Below are 22516 nucleotides of genomic sequence, written 5' to 3'. Positions count from 1 at the left end.
TAAGATCTTCAGATCTTTAGTTTGTTGCTTAGAGGAGGCTATGACACTGCATAGTCTTCACTGTGTGAATGAAATATACATCGATTGATTCTTATTAAAGCTACTAAGTTATTTCGTCAAGAGCAGTAAGGGAATTTTGTTTTGTCTTTGTTTGTTTGATTAATGGCACGAACAGCAGCAGGTAGCCTACACATATTAGGCTGCTGTCGTTCTAATGCACATATCCAATATAAAAGAAAAAAAATGCTTTTATTAAAATACATACATACATGCATAATATCAAATGATTTGGAGTCAGCTCTACCGTTAACCCAAAATTGTGCATTTGTTATAGAGCGCTAAATACACAAGGCTCTTTCAGACTCTTACTCATCCCTTCCCCCATGAGAAATGCACTTTCTGTTTCTGATAAGAATGAACAATTAACTTTAACTTTCATTTAGAACATTTTTCTAAATAATTAGCAATTCCTTTAGAATGGTATAGTAACACTTGAGTCATTACTAGTGGGTTACCATAATCTTTATTTTAGAATTAATTATACATTATGCATTATTCATATTAATTATAAAAGTATATATAGTAGTTCTTAGTATCCCTTTTGAAGGTATGAAAAAATATAGTATAGTAATATATTATAGTATAATTAGTATTATAGCATAATATAGTATATAATATATTGATTAGCTAACAGTGAACTACCACATTCAACCGAGCACTATTACTTACTAATTCGTTAATCAGAGTTTCTTGTTAGTTAAAAGTAGTTACTAGTAGTAGTATATTAATGTGTTACTCATTTGTTCCTGTGTAGTTATTCATTAATGAGGGAACAGTATTATAAAGTTTTACCCCTAATTCATAGTCACATGAAAGTGACTTATTTTTACACACTCATGCAGACACAAGCAGCTAGAATAGTTTTTTTTTTTCTTTATTAAATGCATTCTATAAGTGAACGTTCACTGTAGATGGGTGTTGCGGGAAAGAGAATGTGGAGCTCTGCTCCATCAGCAAGTGAAGTGTGGTCTATGCACATTGCAGGCTCTGCTTCTCAAGTTAATGAGTGTTTAATTCAGCACAAATGTTACATCACAGATGAATCTGGACAGGAGCAAGAGACAAACCCAGATAATAAACAACACAACGATTCTACTTTTTTGGAAATGTTAGGGTATATATATGATTGTTTCATAAGTAAGGCACAAACAAATGAGTGTGACTTGACAACACAAAGTAATTAAAGGGCACCTACTGATTACAATTGCCATTAGTGTGTCATAATGCAATGAGCCCATATTTCGATTTCCAATGAATGTTTAGGATTCAGTGTGTTCTATTCAACAACTTCTGTTCGATTCTTGCTACTATAATTACACATAAGCACGCCATGCAACCATGCATGCTTTTTAACCTTTAGCCTTTTCTCAGTGTAATGCGACCTCTAGCGGGGAGACATTGTAGTAACATTATTGCACAAAAAACAAGGATGACCCAGTTTTAAATGAGTGCAAAGAATTGTAATGACAGCAGACTGTAAAAGTGGAAAAGAGTGAAAGTGAAAAACCTATTAACAACTTGCTTGTTGAGTGATAATTGTATTCATAAACCTTTAGTAAATGACAATCACAAATAATATGAATACCATTTTTTTTTTAATAATTTAACAGTGTTAATTCAAAATAAAATAATTTTTAAAAAATATTAAAAAGTATGGTACTGTAAACAATGTATATTTGGATTTCTTTGACACACCTTTGTATTTATCGTGTTCAGAAGAACATGAACAACTTGAGGGCCAAAACACTGAGTAACTTAAGTTCAAAGTCTTTGTGTTCTATCTATGAAAAACAAGATTATCTCAGAGATATAAAGACTCTCTCTCTCTCTCTCTCTCTCTCTCTCTCTCTCTCTCTCTCTCTCTCACTCACACACACACACACACACACACACAGTGACCAATAAGCCACTGTTTACTGTGACAACGTACAAGATTTACTGGAGTAAACAGCTCTGTAATCATCTGCAACAGTCCCCTTTGCTCTTCCTTCCCTCTTCATTATAGTCCTCCAAACACAATGTGGGCGACTCATTTTGGGAGCGTTTTTGAACGATGGATGGCAACACCAGATCAAAGAGTGTCTCGAACATAACATCTACATTAAACCCAGTCTTAGCACTTGTCTCGAAGCACATCTTCTCTGCTGGTGGACTGATGCCCTCTAGTGACTTATGGTGAATTATGCGGTTGTAAAGTGCTATGGCATCATCCTGATTCACCTGTTTGTGCAAAGGAAAATCTGGGGGTGTGGGGCAGGATGAAAGGGGAAGTACACATCCCTCTTCTGCCCTGACTTCTTCTGGGGTCATAACTTGGGCTTGAGGGTCAGTGAGGTCTGCTTTGTTGCCCACTATGGCAAATATGCTATCATCATTGGCAGAGTCAGTGAGAGAGAGGAAGCGATCTTCAAGCTCTACGAAGCTCTGCCAGTTTGTGACATCATACGTTAGAATGATGGCTGCAGCGCCACGACAATACATGGAGCCCAGACCATGGAACTGTTCACGACCTGATGAAATCAGAAGCACAGAAATGCACAGATTAATAAATCACATATATTAAAAGCTGGCTACAGTCCAAGAGTAGCATAATATATATTTCTATATAAATAAATTGACGCACACACACACATATAAGATAAGTACGTTATTTAGTAATCTTGCCCTCCAATGAACTGTCAACTTGAGAACTGTTGTGACAGGATAGCTGAGTCTGTAAGCCTGTAAACTGTCAGTCCAATTTGTGACTCTTTAAAATTTGTATTTGTATGACATGGAAAAAATAACAATAATGTACTGTAAGTGAATAATAACAAAATGTTCATGTTTTGGTAACCTATTCTTTTCCCTCCTTCCTTCATCAATGAGGTAAAAACATCGGGGTCGGTTCATTTAGCAATACTACTAACAATTAAATCAAATAATGTTCCTTTTTCACCCCATCTCAAGGTCAAGTTTTCAAGATTTTTTCTGATCATTTATGGGGTCAGTCAGTGGAATTTTTTGACAAAGTTAAGATTCAGCTGTGAAATTTCCGTTCCTCACTCAAAGCTATCACTTCAGCTATGACTTCAGAAGACCTTTCGCTTTCATTGTATAGAAAAGAGCAGTATGAACATTTTGCCTAATGTCATTGTCTAATTTTTGTGTTTCACACAATAAAGAAAATCACTGGGGTTTGGAAATCATGAGTTTGAGTAAATTATGACAGAACTTTCATTTTTGAGGAAACTACCTCTTTACTGTAAGCGCTTCAGCAAAAACACAAGCTTCACATTTCCGCTTTTAAACGCCTTGCCTCTTATCCAGTGTAAGTGCATTACTGATGTCATTTTTGTTTTTACAGTTTTACAGTGCACACAAAGGGGTTAAATGTGTATATTATATTATATTGTATTGTATCATATTATGAAAAGAGAATACTCCTTTAAAGTACCTAATTCTAATATTCTAAACATTTTGTAAAGACTTTTTCTTTGTTTGTTTTCCCCCATAAGTTAAAATTAGATTAACTATATATGCAATATGTGAAAACAACCTCAAAAATCAATGAGCTACAGGCAACATGGCTAACAATGGAGTGTCTATGAAACAGCAGCTGGTTCTGACAGGATGTAAAGCCATCAGCTGAGCATTACTATCACAGTTGAAGAAGCATGTATACCTCATTGACTTGTTTAGACTAAAGACAAAAAGGTCAAATATCCTTTTGACTTAATCTTTAAAATGTGTTTTTTTTTTTTTTTTAACCCATTCTTAAATGTTTTGATGAAACAACATAGATCTGTTGCTTCCATTCAAAAAATGGTGCGCATTTACTGAATGGAAGCAACAGATCTATGTTATGTTCCATTAAAACATATGGGTTTATATTACAGGGCAGGCTATCAATGACTACTAAAATCCTGTGAAAAAAATTCCACATTCATTTTGGAAACTTTTAAGATTGCACAATCCTGCAAAGAACACGAGGTAGCTTCAGTCATTGATGCAATGTCAGGGCAAGTCTTTCCCTTTTTTTGTCACTCACTCACATGCTGCTTTTAGAAACTAGCAAAAGATTTAAAAATAAACAAAGACTTTTTCCCCCCACTACACAACTATAGTTCATTTTGGCAGATCAATGAGATCATGTATAATTACTCAATCAGATTTATTTAGATTGATAAAAGGAATCGATATCTCAGGATCATGGATGGATCAGGAAATACCACATGACTAGTAAGGCTTGTCACTTGATTTCATCACAATCACATGTGGATCAACTCTTGTCCAAATCTAAATATCACAATCTGACATTTAAAAAAATAAAACAACTAGTGCTGTAAAATTCCAAAACTTAAATGTGACGTTTTTAAATAGGGCTACAGGTAAATTAAATATAACATAAATAGTACTTAACAAATTTATTAGACCACCTGTCATAATAAAGAGAAAACATTAATAGTTTATGAATCTGTCAAAAAAAAAAAAAAAACCTGTTTAAAACTAAACATTTTATTGTCATTATTAAGCAAATAACAAACTGGAACCACTCAACAGTGTTTATTCACACATAACCAAAAAATAGATACATTTTATTTTTATTTTGTATGGCCTTCTTTGGCTTTGATAACATCTTGCATTCTTGCTGGCATTGTTTTATGTACTTTTCCATAGTCTCTGTTGTTATCCAAATAGTTTCTAGTTGTTCCCAAAGACTTGCTTTTGATTAAAATTTTGAGCGATCTATCTTTGATATTAAATCCCAACAATTACATTACAAACACTACTGTGACTAAAGAGCTTGCATATAATGGTGTGGATTAAGCATTACAGAAACATAAAAAAAAATGATTTTGGTAATCACCAATACTGTTAGTTTAGGGCAGCTGTGGCACAAACCTAACATTGAGTGGAACACACACACACACACGCGAAATATGAGGACTATGTACCTGTGAGTCCTCATATTTAATATAGCTTTAAAAACATATTAAACAATGTTTTATTAAAAATGTAAAAATGCATGTTTTTTGTGATGGGTAGGTTTAGTGTAGGGGGATAGAATGTAGTTTGTACAGTATAAAAACCATTACGCCTATGGAATGTCCTCACTTTGATAGTAAAACAAACCTGTGTGTGCATGTGTTTATTTTACTCATTCCTGTTACTCTTTTGTTTAAATAAAAATCAAATTAAATAAAATTAAATAGGTGATCACTATAAATAATATTCATCTTACCCGCTGTATCCCAGATGGAGATGTTGTATGGACCCCACTGCTTCAAGAAAAATGCTCCACCAATTGTGCTTAAGGTGTCCTTGAAGTTTCTCTCTATGTACCTGTGCAGCAGGGACGTTTTCCCTACATTCATGTCTCCTAAGACGACCATTTTAATAACGGGCTTTCTCATTTTCCCAGGTGGAGGCATGATTTTAACGGTGAGGACACTCAAAATTATATTAGACTTCCAACTCCGCCTTCCATAACAAATGCGTGCCGTTTCCTCGGTTTTCTCTTACTGTCTGGTGGTAATATCTTTTGGCTTGAACTGTAGAAAAATATTAAGGAGCAGATTCTCACCAGGTTTTCCGAGCTATTCAAGTGTTTTGAAATGGTCTTGCTCGTGCTTAAAATCACGGTCCATTTAAATGAGCACTTAAAAGTTCACTTCTAACAATGACGAAACAGGAAACTCAAGACCAATGGCACAATGCAAAAAAGTCCCGACTCCAGATTTAATCTGCAAATGTCGTCACAGAGAAGAGAAAAAGACAAAAATTTATTTTAAAAAATAATTTGAATGAATCTTTATTGTCCCCATGTTACTTATGTCTATTTAGGTGTATGGCATTAGAGCAACTGCTTCTCAGATCTTTAATTTGAGTTTATATGAAATATTCCGACAGCCTTTTTATTTTTTTATTCTGACATATTTTACTCTTATTCTTCCCCATTTAAGGAGGAAACTTATGACAGTAATCCATTTTGTTTTTCCATAACCAGTTTCAAATGTTATATAATAGTATTGTAACATATTTAGACATTATGATAGTTCATAGTGTTGAAAAATTCTGTCTTGCTAAAACAGTGGTATAATTTCAATGAATGTACAGAGGTCTTTAGAAAGCCACTACAGAATGTGTTCTAATATCAAATGACAAATCCTTCCGGAAAAACCATTAGATGTTCTGAAAAATGACACTGTACACAAGTCTTCCACCAATCAAACATCAAGTACCCTTATATGAATAACTTTGCCCTAACTTGTAACATTGCTATGGTTAGTGTTCTGATCATCAGCCAGTGGAGTTCGATAAGGATCCTTCACTTTAGTTATTTCTGTATAAGAGTGGTTGAGAAAGGGTTAAGTGCTACTTGAGGATAAACTATGAACAGAGTAGTTGTTTTTATTAACATTTTCAATCTTTATCATCAGATTCAATATGTGGTTATGATTACTGTTTTTTCTTTGGTTTTTTTTTTTTTCAACTTTAGTTGCACAATAGAAGTAATAAATGTGATTTTTTTTTTTTTTGCAAGTGTCCTTAGTTGAACTGTAATTTCTTTGAAGGAAAAGCTTGAACAGCCACCAAGGAAATGTTACAAACAGCATGTCAAAGTTCTAACAGATAAAGGTTTGGTCCAGTTCAGTAAGTGGTTAATTCTTCCTTGTCTCTCCTCTTCTTGTAATTTCCCAAGTGGAGATTGTGCTTCTATCCTGAAACCAAAATAAAAAAATATTAGCACTGTAAACCATAATGAGCCTTGCAATGTGCTTTGACAGAAGGCATTGGATGTTCTTATAAGAGTTTTTCTCTTATAAGAAAAACTCTGCTGCACTTAGTCTAACAGGATGAAATCTTACCTTTATGTGGACTCCAAGGGGTGCTAGATTATTCCTTAAGGCATCACAGGCCTTCAGCAAGGGTACTCTGTCTGGCTGTGGATGACCTTTCTGAATTTCACTGCCAGGCTGGGGGTCTTGTGGAGCTTGGTCTTGCACAGAAAGTGCAAATTTACGAACCTCACTCCGAAAATGCACCAACTCCTCCACCACATTATTCAAAACTCCGGAGGAATCATGGACTTCCTAAGGAACACAGTGTAAAAGTATTAAAAAGTGTTGCAATAAATAAAAGAAAAAGGACGTCAATGTCTACAAGGAAGAAAATAATTAGTGTATGCCTTGGCTCAGATGAAAACTGTGGGTTTTGGGCAAAGGAAATAATGTTGATAATAATGTGAGTTATCAAATAAATATGAGGCATCTACTAGAGCAGTGGTTCCTAACCACATTCCTGGAGGCCCCCCAACACTGCACATTTTACATGTCTCCTTGATCAAGCACACCTGAATCAGATCATCAGCTCATTAGCAGAGACTCCAAGACCAGAAATGGGTGTGTCAGACAAAGGAGACATGGAAAATGTGCAGTGTTGGGGGACCTCCAGGAACGTGGTTGGGAACCACTGTACTAGAGTACAAAATAAACCAAACACTAGGTGTTACGTAACTTTGTTTCTAAGTATAATATGTCTGTATTATTGTGTGGGAGTGTATATGTGTGTGCAGTGCATGTATATTTGTTTCCTTCTGTTCTCTGTGCTCATCAGTGTTTGACAGGCTTGCTGATTACATTAGTAGCCCCTCACTACATAACACGAGATCCAGGGGGCAGAGATGGGTAGGTTATGGATATGTAAAATGGGAGGAGTTGGGTACAGATTCAGGGGGTGGAGATGGGTAGGTTTAGATCCAGTGGGGCGGAGACGCGTAGGTTTAGGGATATGTAAAATGGGAGGGGTTGGATCAGAGACTCCCCCTGGATCTCGTGTTCTGCAGTGAGGACCATCTTGATTATATGAGCAGATCAAAGTGGCTCTGCGGATACACTGGATGCTTCCAGTGTAGGATCTCCATTCTTCAGGTTTCCCTCTCCTGCTTCAGATGTGTTGCTGTGTGATCTTTTAGCTCGAGTAATGTGCTATGTTTATTTAACTAACGCTTCACTAGCGCCCTAACTTTGTAAGGAGCAGGGTACCAATTTCTTTTTTAACACGTTTTCTCCTATTTATGAAAAAGCCAAGGAAGTAAAGCCATGTGTTTATTTTGCTTTTTGTTTTGGTTTACGAAAGAGTTATATCTTCATTTAGAAGATTTCTTTTTGTTATTTTGGCCTGATCACATGCCACATAAAAAAAAATAAATAAATAAATAAAAAAAAAAAGGTAAACAAAAGCTCAAATGTACATGTTTGATGCGAAAGAATCAATGAGGTTTGTTCTCAGGGGCGCCATTACAGGGGGAAGATTAGGACGATTCTAAAGGGGCCTGGTCAGACAGGGGGCCCGTTCTGTGCTATCAGGAGGGCCACTCCCTTATTCCATTGGAACGGCATGAGGGTCAGTAATTGATGTTACTGACCCAATTGATGTTCTTCAATCTCACAAAAACTCCTGTTATAATCGGTGAAGCTGACTACAATGCACAATGAACCTCTTATTTACATTGTATCTGCAATTTGTTGTTTATAATGAAAGCATTTGCAAGATTGCAGAACTCTGGCATTTTCTGCAGATTTCTTCTGCACCAGGGACTAATTTAAAGGATTAGTTCACTTTAAAATGAAAATTACCCCTAGCTTTACTCACCCTCAAGGCATCCTTCTGTAGGTGTATATGACTTTTTTTCAGATGAACACAATCAGAGTTATTAATAAATATCCTGATGCATCTAAGCTTTATAATGGCAGTGAACTGGTCCAAAGAGTATAAAGCTCAAGAAAATGCATCCATCCAAAGCAAAACGTATTCCACACGGCTCCGGGGGGTAATAAATGACTTCTGAAGCGAAGCGATGTGTTTGTGTATGAAAAATATCCATATTTAAAAAGTTATAAAGTAAAATATCTAGCTGACTTTGTGTCAGTAAAGTTTTTTCCATAAGTTGAATACAGAAGGCGTAGGATGTAGCCTAAGTGTTTTGAACTGCGTGAGGCATTACACTTTCTTCATAAGTTGAAACGGAAGGCGGTCTGGCGGAAGCTAGATATTTTACTTTATACATTTTTAAAATTTGAATATTTTTTCATACACAAACGCATCGCTTTGCTTCAGAAGGCCTTTATTTACCCCCCCTTTGTGCCTTTTTTGCCCCAGGTGCACATTAGAAAAAAAAAAAAATTCCAAAAACATGTGATTATTGAAAGCCAAATAATTATTGAAAACCAAAGTACTTTGCAACCAATAATATATATTGCCAACTGTTAAATATGGTTAGTGGTCACAGGCAAAGTCTGATGATTGCTTTGCATGGTCATTAAGCTGGGGGAAAAAATATAAGGCCATATCACAGATTTCTACACGCACATGTATAACAAAAATCCCAAAAAATTGCTCAGAAGGAAAGGAGTAGGCCTATGTCTGATTACTTGATACTAATATAAACTGATTTTTAATGTATATTTATGTGAATGTAAATGATACATTTTATTTTCTTCCTTCCATCTATTCATCCATCCTTATTCCCAAAGGGTTTCGCAAATACTTCACTCATGTGCCATTGTTCGGTCAAGCAGGTTGTGCTGCCTCTGTACATCAGTGAACATTACTAGGAAAGGGTGAAGGATTTTAACACTGAAAAAAATACATTAGCTTTAATGTTTTATCTCTCACCTTTGTGTCCAGTAGATCAACTCCAAAAACACCCATGATTTCCCTGACATAGGACAGCATGGCTCCAAATACAACAGGACTCCTAGGCCCATGAACCTTCAAACACAGAAAGACAGTAAAATGAGTTGACAAATAAATATAAATTAGGGTTTAATATAATATTTTGTAATGAGGATATAAAGAATGTGAGGCCTCAGTGACCTACCCTATGATGTTACCTTAGTAACAGGCTGAAGCTGACAGTTGCCATGGTGAATGAGGCTCATAATGGCATCCACAGCTTTTGGGGTGTCAAAATCATCAGCGAGTACTTTCCGAACATTAGTCTGTGTAGCACACAACCTTGACCAAACAAAGACAGTGAAGACAAAAAGGAGTTGGGAGACAAAGAATTTTTCATCATTAGCTCGTTCACACAGTAAATGTTTAGGATCGATAACCGTATTAACTATCAGGTGTGATTCTGAATTGTTCTGTTCATACAACAGCTTACAGGAGCAACTCAATTACTGACTGAATGACAGTAAAGCCCTTTTTTCTATTCTGGCAATAGCTGTGAAAAAAGGCCCTTTCACACCAAGCACAATTACTATATAATAACTATATTAGCATCTACACCAGCGGCCGATAACATTCTGATTATTTTAAGCACAAGCTGCATTTCCCTTTCAGTCGGTCACGTTCAACGTACGTCAGTAGTGACCGATGAATTGTGATATCCCAATTCGTCGGTCACTACTGACGTACGTCTCCATTCCCTCCTTCAGGGAACAAGGGTTACATACATAACCGAGACGTTTTGTCATCTGCTGCTTTAAATGCTTAAGCTCTTTAAAGCAGGATGTATTCTGATTGGCTGTCAATGTTTTTATTGTTCATCAACTGGAAAAAAGATAGTTCTGAAAGTGCTCACAGCAGTTGTTTCTCTGTGCCTTTATCGTTATAGTGGTGGTTTGAACTCTGCTATTCTTTTACATTGATAATGATTTTTAGAACTATATCTTTATTTGTTATAGTTATCATACTTGGTGTGAATAGGCCTTAACACTTATAACCATAGTGACAGTGTCTGAAGTAACTATAAATTTAGGGATGTGTTCATCTGTCAAACCAGTTTTGAGCGCTTTTCTATTTTTAAATGAGTGTAAAGCACATTGATTTGGATCACATCCAGAACACAAAACTGATGGGAGCAGTGACTGGATATAAAACCTTTTCATGACACACAGCTCATATATTCATACATGAAAAGACAGAAAAAACACAGGACAAGTGTGCGAACCTGGCCTTATTCTTGCCATTCTACTGTTCAAAATGTATATCAGAGCCTGAGGGTGGTCTGTCTTTACCTCTCCCAGAGAATTCCCTCCTCTATAGGCTGGCACTGTAAGTGGCCCTGCATGTAGGCCTGTGCGTTGTGGCAGAAGGCAGAGATGGTGGACAAGGTAGATCGGGCTTCATTCATGCTAGCATCACTATAGTCAATTGCTGAAAAGTTTAAAAGACCCACAAAAAATGTACAGTAAATGTAGAATATCTGTCTCTACTAGATGCAAAATTGTACGAGTATATCCTTCAGGAGTTTCTTTCAGCATGTAACACATACCTGATCTGTATTTGGTTAGAAGGCAAAAAAGTCGAAACTCATTAGCAGTGTAAGATGACAGAAAATCCTAGATTATGAAGAGAGTTCGATTTAAAAGATGCTATTATCTATTAATAATAGCAGAACGCAGAACACATAATACAGAACACATCATTTACAATTTTATTATTATAATTTGTTACCTTTATAGTTATATAATTCTTCAAGGATTTTGACATCTTTTCTACACTTCCTTTCAAATGAAGGTGCCCTGGAAAACAAAGTTTTCATTAAATAGATACTTTGAGCAGTAAAGCTAAAATTTCACAGAACCTATGCAACAAAATACAGTATGCTCGTTAAAATATTACTACCCAATACTTCTTCTTAAACCAGAAGACTGAGGGCATTACCGGAGTGCAGGAAGTAGTTTCCCCATTGTTCACACTGATGATATGCCTCAGACTGGGCAATCTCATTCTCATGATGAGGGAAGGCAAGGTCAATCCCTCCGGAGTGGATGTCCAACTGACTTCCAAACACTGAGCTACAGACAAGAAAAGCAAACAGTGTACCATTTCATATGAAAATATGATTTTGTAATTCTGCTACAAACCCCATCCATTCCTAGAATGATCAACCATTCTGAAGCTTGCCACTTTTTTTCTTTTTTGGAAGGGGGGGGGGGGGGGGGGGGGGGGGGGGGGGTAATAAGCATAATTTTGTACAGTTAAAAACAATGTTTGTGTTTGACCTTTCTTAGAATTTATATGTGTAAAAGTAAAATATTCAGACTACTCCTCAACTGAAAACTTTAATTCTCTTAAAGTCCAAATGAAGTGGAAGTAATGACAGATATTTTTTTTATTGTTATGTATATCCGAATGTAACAAATTGTCAAAAAAAAAAAAAGTATATTTAAAAAAGTATAAAAGTATACTTCACACATATTCAAATGCATTTTCACCATCTGAAAAGTAATGAAAATGTCTTAGTTTTGTCTTGTGCTACTATATTTAATTTGGAACTCAAATGTAAAAAAAAAAAAAAAAAAAAAATGTCTAAAACTAATTCAGATGTAACTGCCTGAAAAATAGTGAAACTATGTCTAAATGTTTCAAAAAGCATTAAAAGAAAATCTTGAAAAACATTGTTTCTTTCTTGGAATTCCAAATCAAAGTACAAGTGAAAATCAACAAGACTCCTCTTTTTCATTATACCCCTTTCCACACTTTCCACACAGAACTTAATTTTGACCTGTTTAGTCATCATTTTTGGAGCATCTCTGGTTGTCAGCGTAGTGAGGCCAATAGGCAATGGTATCTGACCTTTGGTTGTAGTATGGATCTCATCTTCCAAACTGGCATAGGATAATGTACCCAAATGCCTGACTTCCACAAAAATCTATGACTTATATTCTTCATCTCTGTCATCATCCGCACTTCTTCTATCCTCCTTGATCCTCAACTTCTTCCTTTCTTACGATGACCTAATTTTTTTGATGCACTGCAGTCACTATCATCAGTACTTTCTGGAAAAGGTAGAGCTTTTTCTCTCTGTCTTCTATAAAACTTACTAACATCAACCTAAAACACAGGCAAAAAGGCTATCATACTGCCTGCCAGTACTGAACAATAGTGCCAGCTACATAGAAAATATTTATCTCCTAAAAGGACTTTTTGGTCTTTGAATTTTCATTTTTACAATATGTGCATAAAAAAAAAAATGACCAAAAACGTCAGAAAACACATTTGGATGTAAAATGAATTTAAAAATGGAATTTATATATATTTTCTACTCTAAAATGAACTCACTATGGTGCCTTGACAACATGTGACCCAACATGCGCTAATGTCTCCTTCACTTCCTTGTTGCCAAAAATGTCAAGCACATTTTAATTTTATTGGCTGAAGGGGATGTCTTATGATATTACTAAAATGTATTTATTTTTTGTATGAACATTATTATTGTATTTTAAATACAATTTTCTTATCTTCATTGGATTACGATTTATTCATGGTGGAGGAGTGAGTTCTGTGATCCTACGAACATGGAAATGGACTTCACATGTTCAACTTGATAATAAATTTAATACAATAGGAAAATAATATCCTATATAATTATTGTTCATTCCTTTAAATGTCCTATTTAATAACGGGAAAATTTACACACTATGGTTTAAATGGTTTTGTCTTGCATTTTATCTTTCAAAATGATAGCTCTCATTTTAAAAATATGGAAATTACCAGAAACAAGTTAACACAACCACCTATATGCAGAAGGTAAACATGTATCTATTTGGTCAACTAGTAATATGATTAGTCATTGCAAGTCCTAATTTATATGAATACAATTAAAATTTTATTTCATATCTATTGCTGCCATAATAATGGCCCATTCCAAATGTTTTTGTTGTCATGATTTTGTTGTCTTTTTTCTTAACAGCTTCCACTTACTAAAATCTGATACGATTTTAAAAACCCTTATAGTTTGGGCCAGCCTTAAGGCAGAGGATTTACCTAGCAATTGTAGAACATTCAATGTGCCAACCAGGTCTTCCTTGTCCCCAAGGTGAATCCCAGTGAGGTTCATGTGGTTTGGATGCTTTCCACAGAGCAAAGTCCCTTGGATCCCTTTTATCCTGAACCCCTAAAATACAAGAAACTATAAAATACTCTATATGATTTAGGTCATGGTGTCTACAGCATATCATTTTTCCCCCAAAAAATAACTTCTCTTATCTACAGATTATCTATTATCAGTAATATTTGTAAATATTACCAGTAGGTTTGTTAGCCCGATAACACAGAAAATCATTATAATGACAAATCATGTGTGCTTAAAGATTGAGAATACTACCCACATTTACTTTTATTGATGAAGACAAAAAAAAAAACAGATGTCATAAACATACCTTGCTCCCCAACAATGCCTCCAAGATTCACAAGCTTGCCATAACGGCTACCAATGGACTGAGTGTTGAAGTAGACATTCCCTGGGTCAACAAATCATACTGGATGTTCAGTTTCATCTTCTCTTTACATGTAGAAGGAAAAGACTTGACATACTGTCAATAAAAAAAAAAAAGAGAGAGAGAGGTACCTTGATTTGTGACATAGGCATGTCCATTTCTGATAATGCGCTCTATGAAAGCTACAATCTGAGGTATGTTGTCTGTCACCCTCATGTATACTGCTGGAGGAAGAACCTGGACAAATGAACAAAGACCAGTCAAATATGTATTAATGGTTTTAGTCATTTTAGTCAAATCATCAAAAAAAAAAAAAAAAGTGATTTACCCGCAGTGCTTGCATGTCCTTCTTAAACTCTTCCTCATGCATTCTTGCAAGGACGGTGGGTGAGATGTTCTCCTGCAAAAGAAACGAAACCAAAATAACTTTCTATGTGTCTTAAAATTGCCAAATATAAACATCCTTCCACATAAATGACTAATCTTGTATGTACTAAAACAGGGGTGAAAGAGTACAAGTTGACACTTACCTCAAGGCTTCTTTGTATGATTTTATCATCAATGTTAGTGATGACCATTACATGGATGACATTGATTCCAAAAAGTTTGGATAAGATCCTTTGCAGAATGTCAAATCTGACATATGAGCTGCATGGAAGTAAGAAAAAGAAGAAAATAGGCTGAAAAGGCTGGCAGAGAAATTTATTCACTGCTGACCAAGCAACAACCCAGGGTTATTATAGTAAACTAAAACCATAAATAAAAATATTTTTGATAATTGAAATAAAATAAACGTTAACTGAAATAAAATATAAAAGAACTTAAAATTATTTTATTTCAGCTAGCTGTCAAGGCAACATTTCTCATTTTCATTTGTTCTACTTAATGTATCAAAATAATTATAAAATAAAATATTTTATAATAATATAATATAAAAATTAATAAAAAAAACTATAGAAATATTAAAAAGAAAAACTAATGAAAATGATAAAAACACAACTAAATTGCTAAAACTAAAATGTACTCATTTATAAGTAAACAGCAAATGGTAGTAAAAACTAAAACAGTATATCAATGATATTAAAATAACACTGCAACAACCTAAACAAAATGATGTTTCTTTCAACTTAACTGCAACTACTCCGGCAGTTCATCATCAACCAGAGAAACTTACCACGCATGGCCGAGATGGGCATGGTCATAAACAGTGGGTCCACAGCTATACCTGGAAGTGACAAAAGAAAAATGTTATAGAAAAAATAACTTCTATAACTTGTAAGAATATCTCAGTTAACGTAATGGACCACTGTGTGCCTTACCAGGAAGCAATTCTTTCTTGTGCCAAAACTAGAGGCTCTTTCTGCTTGGTAAGACTGTTGTAAGTCATTACACCGGTGTCATAGCCCACTGGTTTTATCCACTTTCTCTCCGCCCCGCTGCATATATTACAACTGGACAGCAATGACGTTTTTGTAACTTGGTTATGAATCCCATGCCTGATTCTAAAGCCAGAATTAAACAGTTTTACATTTGTAATGAATGCTAAAGGCAGCCTCATTTTCATTCTACTACATAAATATAACCCAAAACATTTGAACAAAGTCCAGGTGGTGGTTAAAAGATTGCGACAATGCGATTACGTATAATTTATCTCTAGACATTTAAACGCGTTTTTCCAATTGGACTGATGACCTATTCTTTCCCAATTCCTCGGTATGTCAACACGATCAGTTTATTTTCAGTGTCATCACATTGAAAGTCCAGCTTCGTCGGTCTACTACTGGTGAGGTTCCATCACTCATCTCATAGACATCAGCATACTGTCACGCCGACACACGGATCTCTCTTTCGACTGTTTTCAGTGGGTTCAAGATGGCCGCGCACTGAAAATCATACCGGGGCAAAGGACATTGAAGACAGTAACATGAAAAACTATGCTACACTACGGCAATGCTCTCGAATATGCTCCACCAATCCAAATAACAAATTGTAACACAAATTTAGTAACTTTCTCCTCGTGAATGTATTTGGAATGTAAGATGTAAGCAAGATGTATTTCCAAACAAGTGGCGCTCATTGCAGAGCTAAATGACGTCCAGCTCCGCCCCTTCTCTGGACGTCATGGGTGAAGTTTGACCTAGTCCAGCTCCACCTCTGTTGATCTATTCTAATGGATGGAGAGCTATGGTTATGGGTTAGACCTTCCAGCTCCGCTCATTACGCCCAGATTACATTCGGAGAAGGGGAGCTGGGCTGGGCGTCCAGAGAGGAGGAGCTGTCACGCTCCACCCGTTTGGCTGGCATTGGCAAGATACACATCAATCGAAAATGGTTAGAAATGCCACTAGCCGTGCACAACGTACCGCATAATGTAACACAAGGCATCTAGTAAAAGGGTAAAGACAAGTTTCAGTTCTCGTATGTGCGCGACCCTTGCTTACGATCTGTACAACCAGAAGATGTTTTAATGTTCTTTTCAGCCGTTTTTAGTGGATCCTGAAATCCACTCTAAAGTAGGAGGAGTCTGGTCAAATTAAAATCTCAAATGGAAGTGACCTGACAACTGTGAAAAGCATAGAAAATGAATTCAATATGCTGCAGCCCATACAGCACATGTATACATTACACGGGGAGTCTTTTGCCATACTGACGCATGCGCATATGATTTACTCATCCCAAGTGTTTGAAACTACACGGAGAATCTCCACGTTAGAGTCAAGTATAAATGTTATGCACGGTGATATATCCGATGTTTGTTTAAACTAACAGGGGTGGTCTAAACAGTTTGCCAAGGTGGGTATTCTGACCGTTCAGATGCGTTTTGTTTTTGGCCATTTAAGGATTTCCCCCCACAAATTTAAAGTACAAAGTCGTAGTTAAAATGCTGAATACTGCCAGCTGGGACCCACTACACATCACTAACTATGTAGGAGAGTACTTGGACTTGGTTGAGTCTTTGCCTTTCGACCTACAAAGAAACGTGTCTCTTATGAGAGAAATGGACTCCAAATACCAAGGTAACGTTTCACTCTTTTTTCCCAATAATACGCCTGTTTGTGTTCATTCTACGTGTGTGTTGTTGCAATTGTGGAAATATGTTCGCCAAACGCGGTGCGAAACAATACAGCATCTTAAAGTCAGTGATTCGTTTTTATTCACTTGCTATTATTAAGATTATGATGTACATTTGTAGGCTTCTCGTTCGTGCCATAAATCGCAACAATTTCGGAAATGGAGACCTGCCTACATTTTTTATTTTTTTAACTTTGTTGTCGGTCGTTTTGAGTCCGTCCCTGGTCTCATGTAGGCTTGTTTTGTCAGATCTTGAGGAATTTGTCGTATTCGCAGCTACAGCTGGTGTCGTCATATGTCGTCTCCAATAGTTAAATCCACTCTGCGATTAAAATAAATAAATAAAGGAAAACTAATTTACCAGAAAATCGATTCGTGCTTGCACTTTTTACAGTTACTTGCTGTCTATAACGCCTAAACACTTACGCCACTGTCGGCTGTATTGTCAGATGCTCTTGTGTTTTAAAACAAATTTCGGGGGGTCTTACTCCTTTCATACTCGCTGGGAGTATTTCGTGCTTGTGTTCATTTGGTTGTTGTCAGATAAAGTGCGTAGCTCGTTGGGTAGAAATGCGCGTGTAACGTACACACAACTGCTTTTTATCACAGTAGCACCCATACTCCACCTCCTTTGCTTTTGGATTGGATTTAAGCATGTAGATATAAATGTAAAGCAACATTTCGGGCTTGAAAGCGCTGCAGTTGGCGGGAAGAAACTGTCAATTGATATTGAATCCGCCCATTTTGGTCGCATTTGGGCGAGTTCATAGAGTGTGATTGGTTTTTGAATATTACATGGGCGGATCTCTGTTTTTGTTGCTTAGCTGTGATTCGCCGTTTTCAGTAAGCAGGGATTGGTGTTTACCTGGCAGTGTAGCCAGATTTCATGTTCAACGCCGAGGTTAATATAATAATCTTTAAAGCACAATTTAGGATATTTTTAATGAAACCCAAGAGGTTTTTGTTCCTCTATTAAAAGTCTAGCAACCAAAACTTAGAAAATCCAAATGGTCATAAAGGTACTTAAAAATAAATCCATATGATTTGAGCTGTTTAATCCAAGTCTTGTGAAGATACGATTTATATGATAGTCTTTTGTTTACATATATTTATTTTACGATGCCTTTTGAGGTTTTTGAAAAGTCTTATGGGTGATGATAACAGATGATGACCAGAATTTTTTATGTTTGGTTCAACTAATATATATATATATATAGCTAATAAGCTTTTGCAACATTATAAATGTCTATACTGTCACTTTTAATAAATTTAATGATCAATGATGATTCATACATCACTACACTATTTACAATGATAGACAATGGACCATTTTTGAATGTGAAATTTCACTAATGTGACCACACCTTCAGAATAGTAAATAATAAGTTTGAATATTAAAATGTATTCACAATAAATATTTTGTATAATTCCAGAGCTCCTCAAAGAGTTAGATGAGGCCCATGAGAAACATGGCCTGGAAGAAGACCCCATCCAAAAAAGGTGTTTGCTGCACTTTATCCAAAGAGCCCTTATCCGAAGTCAGGAGCTGGGCGATGAGAAGATCCAGCTCGCTAGTCAGATGGTGGAGATGGTGGAGAATCGAATCCGGCAAGTGGACAATCTTTCTGAGCTTCTGGAAGCCCGACATGAATCCCATGAAAGTGTGACGGCTACCACCACATCTTCCATTATTCCCAGTAAGAGAAGGGAGGAGGAGAAACAAAGAGAGGAATCCCTTGGTTCCATAGATATACTTTCTGGGGCTAACAAACGCTCCAGACGTCAGAAAAACAATAATGAAACTCTGGAGAACATCGCCACAGTTCACCATGATGAAGGGATCACCGTTGGCATTGCCAGGGAGAAGCGGAACAAAACCTCAAAGAAGAAAAAACGGTCCAAAGCTGACAGAGAGCCTTCACCTACAGATCTACCTATTGATCCGAATGAGCCTACTTACTGCTTGTGTGAGCAGGTGTCATTTGGAGAGATGATTGGTTGTGATAATGATGAATGTCCAATTGAATGGTTCCATTTTTCATGTGTTGGGCTTAATCACAAACCCAAAGGAAAATGGTACTGTCCAAAATGTAGGGGAGACACAGAGAAAACCATGGACAAAGCCTTGGAAAAAGCAAAAAAGGAGAGGGCATATAATAGGTAACCCATAATGGCTGACCTCATAAGAACTGCTCAGATTTATGCTTTATTTTCGGTTTTATCCGGAGACACCTATCAGATAATCACTTAGGAAGTATCATCCAAGTGATTGAAATCTCCTCTCTCAGAGGCAGAAATCCTTTTTTTCAAAAAGCATTTAATTGAAATATTCAGTTTTCAAATGGAAAAATCCATAAGTCTTTAGTCATGTGGTAGGTTGTATTGTTTTTGTGAATAACCATTCTTTGTTAGTCGCATGCAGCATGTGGCTAATGTATGAGAAGCTAGTTATAAAAAGCTTTCACATACAATAAACATCTTTGAATAATTTACTACTTCCTGCTCTTTAGACATTGAAAAAAAATCCCTATTATGCCTTACTCTTCATTCTCTTTCAATGTATTTACAATTATCTTTCTTTTGATTCATTATTTTTTTTTTGACCATATTGAAACAAAAAACAAGCAAATTAAAGAATACAGACACTGATCATACACAGATCCTGTACACAAAATTCAAAGTGTATTATTATAATATAGTACATAAGAGGCATTCAATAACACATGGAATAGAAAAAAAAAAAAAAAAAAAAAAACCACACACACACACTTCCAGGCATGTAACAGAACACACAAAAACAGCATAGCAGGATCACTTGAAGGTCAGTTCCAATTGAGGCATGAACAATTCGATGATGGCAGACCGGCACCGTGTCCGTTCAGAGGTGTTTGATTCCTCTTCTTGAAAAAAACTGGCCCTTGCATATATCATCATATAGTCCAGGCTAACACAATGTATAGTCACTTTTTGGACAGAAAATGACCAGGTGATATTGGCCGAGCACAATTTCTCCAAGGGAAAAAGGGAGGGATTTTGAGTAAAGTGCATTATAACAGTATGAGAGTTGTGTGGGATACAGAGGGAGGAAAAAGAAAGAGAGAGAGAGAAAAAAACTTCCTCACAATTCACTCAACTAAACTATAACCACACAAAGTCCTGTGCTCTGCAGTGTAAGGTCAGCTGTCCCTCCAGCTCTGCTCGACAATAGCTGACACACGCTTCTCATACTCCCGTTTGTTCTCCTGGTAAAGTTGAGCTGCTTGGCTGTTAGCTGGACTGTTGGGGTTTGGTTCATCAAGCAAAGACTGAGAAAAATCAACAGAAAAAAGTTGATCAAGCTGTGTTTTGATTTGCGTTGATGCTCATAATGGTAAAAAGCATCACCGCTACAATGTTTTACCTGGATTGAGGTAAGAATTGATGACACGTCGTAAGTTGGACTCCAACGGTTTTGTAGGATGTCAAGACATATGCTTCCATCTGCATATACTAAAGTATCATTGAAAGTAAAAGAAGTGGTTAAATTGCATCAAGGAGATGGTAGCCTTCGTAGGGCAGCGGAATTAAACTGCTACATTATGGAAGCTTTGTTGCCGCCACAGAATAAAAAATAAAGAAGGTGATTGTGACTTACAATTCTGGCTTTTTTTCTTCACAATTGTGAGTTCATATCTCACAATTCTGAGAAAAAAAGTCAGAATTGTGAGTTATAAAGCCTGAATTGCAAAGCAACCATGCATTATAAAGTCCAAATTGGAAGATATAAACTTTAAAAAAGTCACAACTGTGAGAAGTCGCAGTTATTGTTTTTTTTTTTATTCTGTGGTGGAAACATGCTTTCTTACTATATGATTCTGAAATGACAAAAATAAAAAAAAAACGAAACCTTACCATTAGGATGAAACATTTTTGAGATGAATCTAACTGTGGGTGGTTTGTTTGGGTATTCTTCTGTGAATTCTACTGTCAATTTAAATGTACCTAAAACAACAACAACAAAAACTTAAAAGCATGAATACAAAATACATGGCATCATATACATGCTTTGAATTACAAGAAATTATGCATTTTAAGAAGTGTGTGTTTATATTTACCATCTTCAAAGGGAGTTCCTTCTGGTCTGAAAACAAAAATAAAACATTTAAATTGGTAACATTTGGATAACCACAATAATGTCACCATGACACATCATGATTTGCTTTCAGTTTCAGTATGTGAAAACAGGCACAGGTGGATAACAACAAATGCTCAAGTGACAAATACCAAATTTGTGAACTTTATAGAAAGGTTTGGTCTTTGTTTATGCCATTTGGAGAAGTGTTCATGAATGACATAAAAATGCTCTGATTTCAGAACAAAGAAACGTGAATCTAAAAAGATAATAAACTTGGTTTAGTTCACAGCACAAACCTTTTCATAATAAGTACTTACCCAAATATCACTGCATTCCATACCATGATATTGTTTTCTGAGGGTGCACCGCTAACACCGGCTGGAGGATCCTCTTGAAGTCTGTTGGGTTTGTATCAAAACAAACAAGGGAGTCAGGCCAGTTTTAGGAAACTAAGGTCCAAATAAACACAAAACAAATTAGTTTCTTTTTAAGACTACATTTGACAGATCTTCATTTCTACTTAAAAATGGATATGAAAATTAACTTTTTTACATGTCCTACAATCAATCAAAATAGTTCCCTTCTAAATATTTCTCCTCATTATCCGGTCTTTATGAGGTACATCCGGGCGCAGTAAACAACAGCTCCTCTTATATTTTTCTTTCATTATTCACCTTTTAAAATCCCTCATGAGTCGCCTTCGTGCTGGAGTAGACATTGCTTAAACTGTACAAGTGTAAGATAAAAAAAAATTGTGATATAACTGTTCCAATAATATGTGCCTTTTCTCCACTTGAAAGGTCCTCGACTCAAATTTGCTTTTCGGCTCAGCTTGGAGGATTTCAACACGGAATTGCAGACGATACCACTTTCCTATGTGTGGGAGTGGTACATTATTAACCGTCTATAGACCTTCGTTAATAATGTAGAGATTGTAGTTCAAAGGAAACTTGTACCATATAAATAATCTACAAATGCAATATTTGTCATTTAATTTTACATATGCATGTTATATTAATTATATAAGCCCAGCCACATTTTATTACAAATGTTT

General features: G+C 36.0%; 4 protein-coding genes across 5 annotated transcripts; 1 reads left to right on the top strand and 3 right to left on the bottom strand.

The window, feature by feature from the left end:
- Window positions 1–913: 913 nt before the first annotated feature.
- On the bottom strand, window positions 914–5703 carry LOC127517386 (ras-related protein Rab-20-like). The gene is made up of 2 exons (XM_051902976.1): window positions 5285–5703; window positions 914–2570 (listed from the first exon to the last, which is right to left on the bottom strand). Exons 1-2 carry the CDS (start codon window positions 5472–5474, stop codon window positions 2020–2022), a joined length of 741 nt encoding a protein of 246 aa, XP_051758936.1. The 5' UTR covers window positions 5475–5703; the 3' UTR covers window positions 914–2019.
- A 121-nt stretch (window positions 5704–5824) lies between these two features.
- Window positions 5825–16285, bottom strand: cars2 (cysteinyl-tRNA synthetase 2, mitochondrial). The gene is made up of 15 exons (XM_051902194.1): window positions 15596–16285; window positions 15451–15501; window positions 14807–14924; window positions 14605–14676; window positions 14408–14513; window positions 14220–14300; window positions 13825–13954; window positions 11719–11852; window positions 11509–11576; window positions 11327–11393; window positions 11070–11208; window positions 9939–10062; window positions 9721–9816; window positions 6912–7136; window positions 5825–6764 (listed from the first exon to the last, which is right to left on the bottom strand). The coding sequence occupies exons 1-15, from the start codon at window positions 15838–15840 to the stop codon at window positions 6705–6707; spliced, it is 1716 nt and encodes a 571-aa protein (XP_051758154.1). The 5' UTR covers window positions 15841–16285; the 3' UTR covers window positions 5825–6704.
- Window positions 16286–16482: 197 nt separating this feature from the next.
- On the top strand, window positions 16483–19840 carry LOC127517334 (inhibitor of growth protein 1-like). Its single transcript, XM_051902839.1, has 2 exons — window positions 16483–17293; window positions 18782–19840. The coding sequence occupies exons 1-2, from the start codon at window positions 17158–17160 to the stop codon at window positions 19510–19512; spliced, it is 867 nt and encodes a 288-aa protein (XP_051758799.1). The 5' UTR covers window positions 16483–17157; the 3' UTR covers window positions 19513–19840.
- LOC127517434 (ubiquitin-conjugating enzyme E2 A-like) lies at window positions 19824–22499 on the bottom strand. 2 transcript variants are annotated; one of them, XM_051903118.1, is made up of 6 exons: window positions 22137–22499; window positions 21780–21860; window positions 21443–21468; window positions 21240–21329; window positions 20749–20837; window positions 19824–20653 (listed from the first exon to the last, which is right to left on the bottom strand). In XM_051903118.1, exons 1-6 carry the CDS (start codon window positions 22178–22180, stop codon window positions 20525–20527), a joined length of 459 nt encoding a protein of 152 aa, XP_051759078.1. In that variant the 5' UTR covers window positions 22181–22499; the 3' UTR covers window positions 19824–20524. The 2 variants fall into 2 exon arrangements, with proteins under 2 accessions (XP_051759078.1, XP_051759168.1); XM_051903208.1 differs by having other exon boundaries at window positions 21780–21911; window positions 22137–22312.
- Window positions 22500–22516: the final 17 nt, after the last annotated feature.

The sequence above is a fragment of the Ctenopharyngodon idella genome, chromosome 1 (genome assembly GCF_019924925.1).
Source record: "Ctenopharyngodon idella isolate HZGC_01 chromosome 1, HZGC01, whole genome shotgun sequence".
NCBI classification, from domain to species: domain Eukaryota; kingdom Metazoa; phylum Chordata; class Actinopteri; order Cypriniformes; family Xenocyprididae; genus Ctenopharyngodon; species Ctenopharyngodon idella.
The sequence above is the reverse complement of the archived record's forward strand: the minus strand, read 5'-3'. Positions and strand labels throughout refer to the sequence as shown.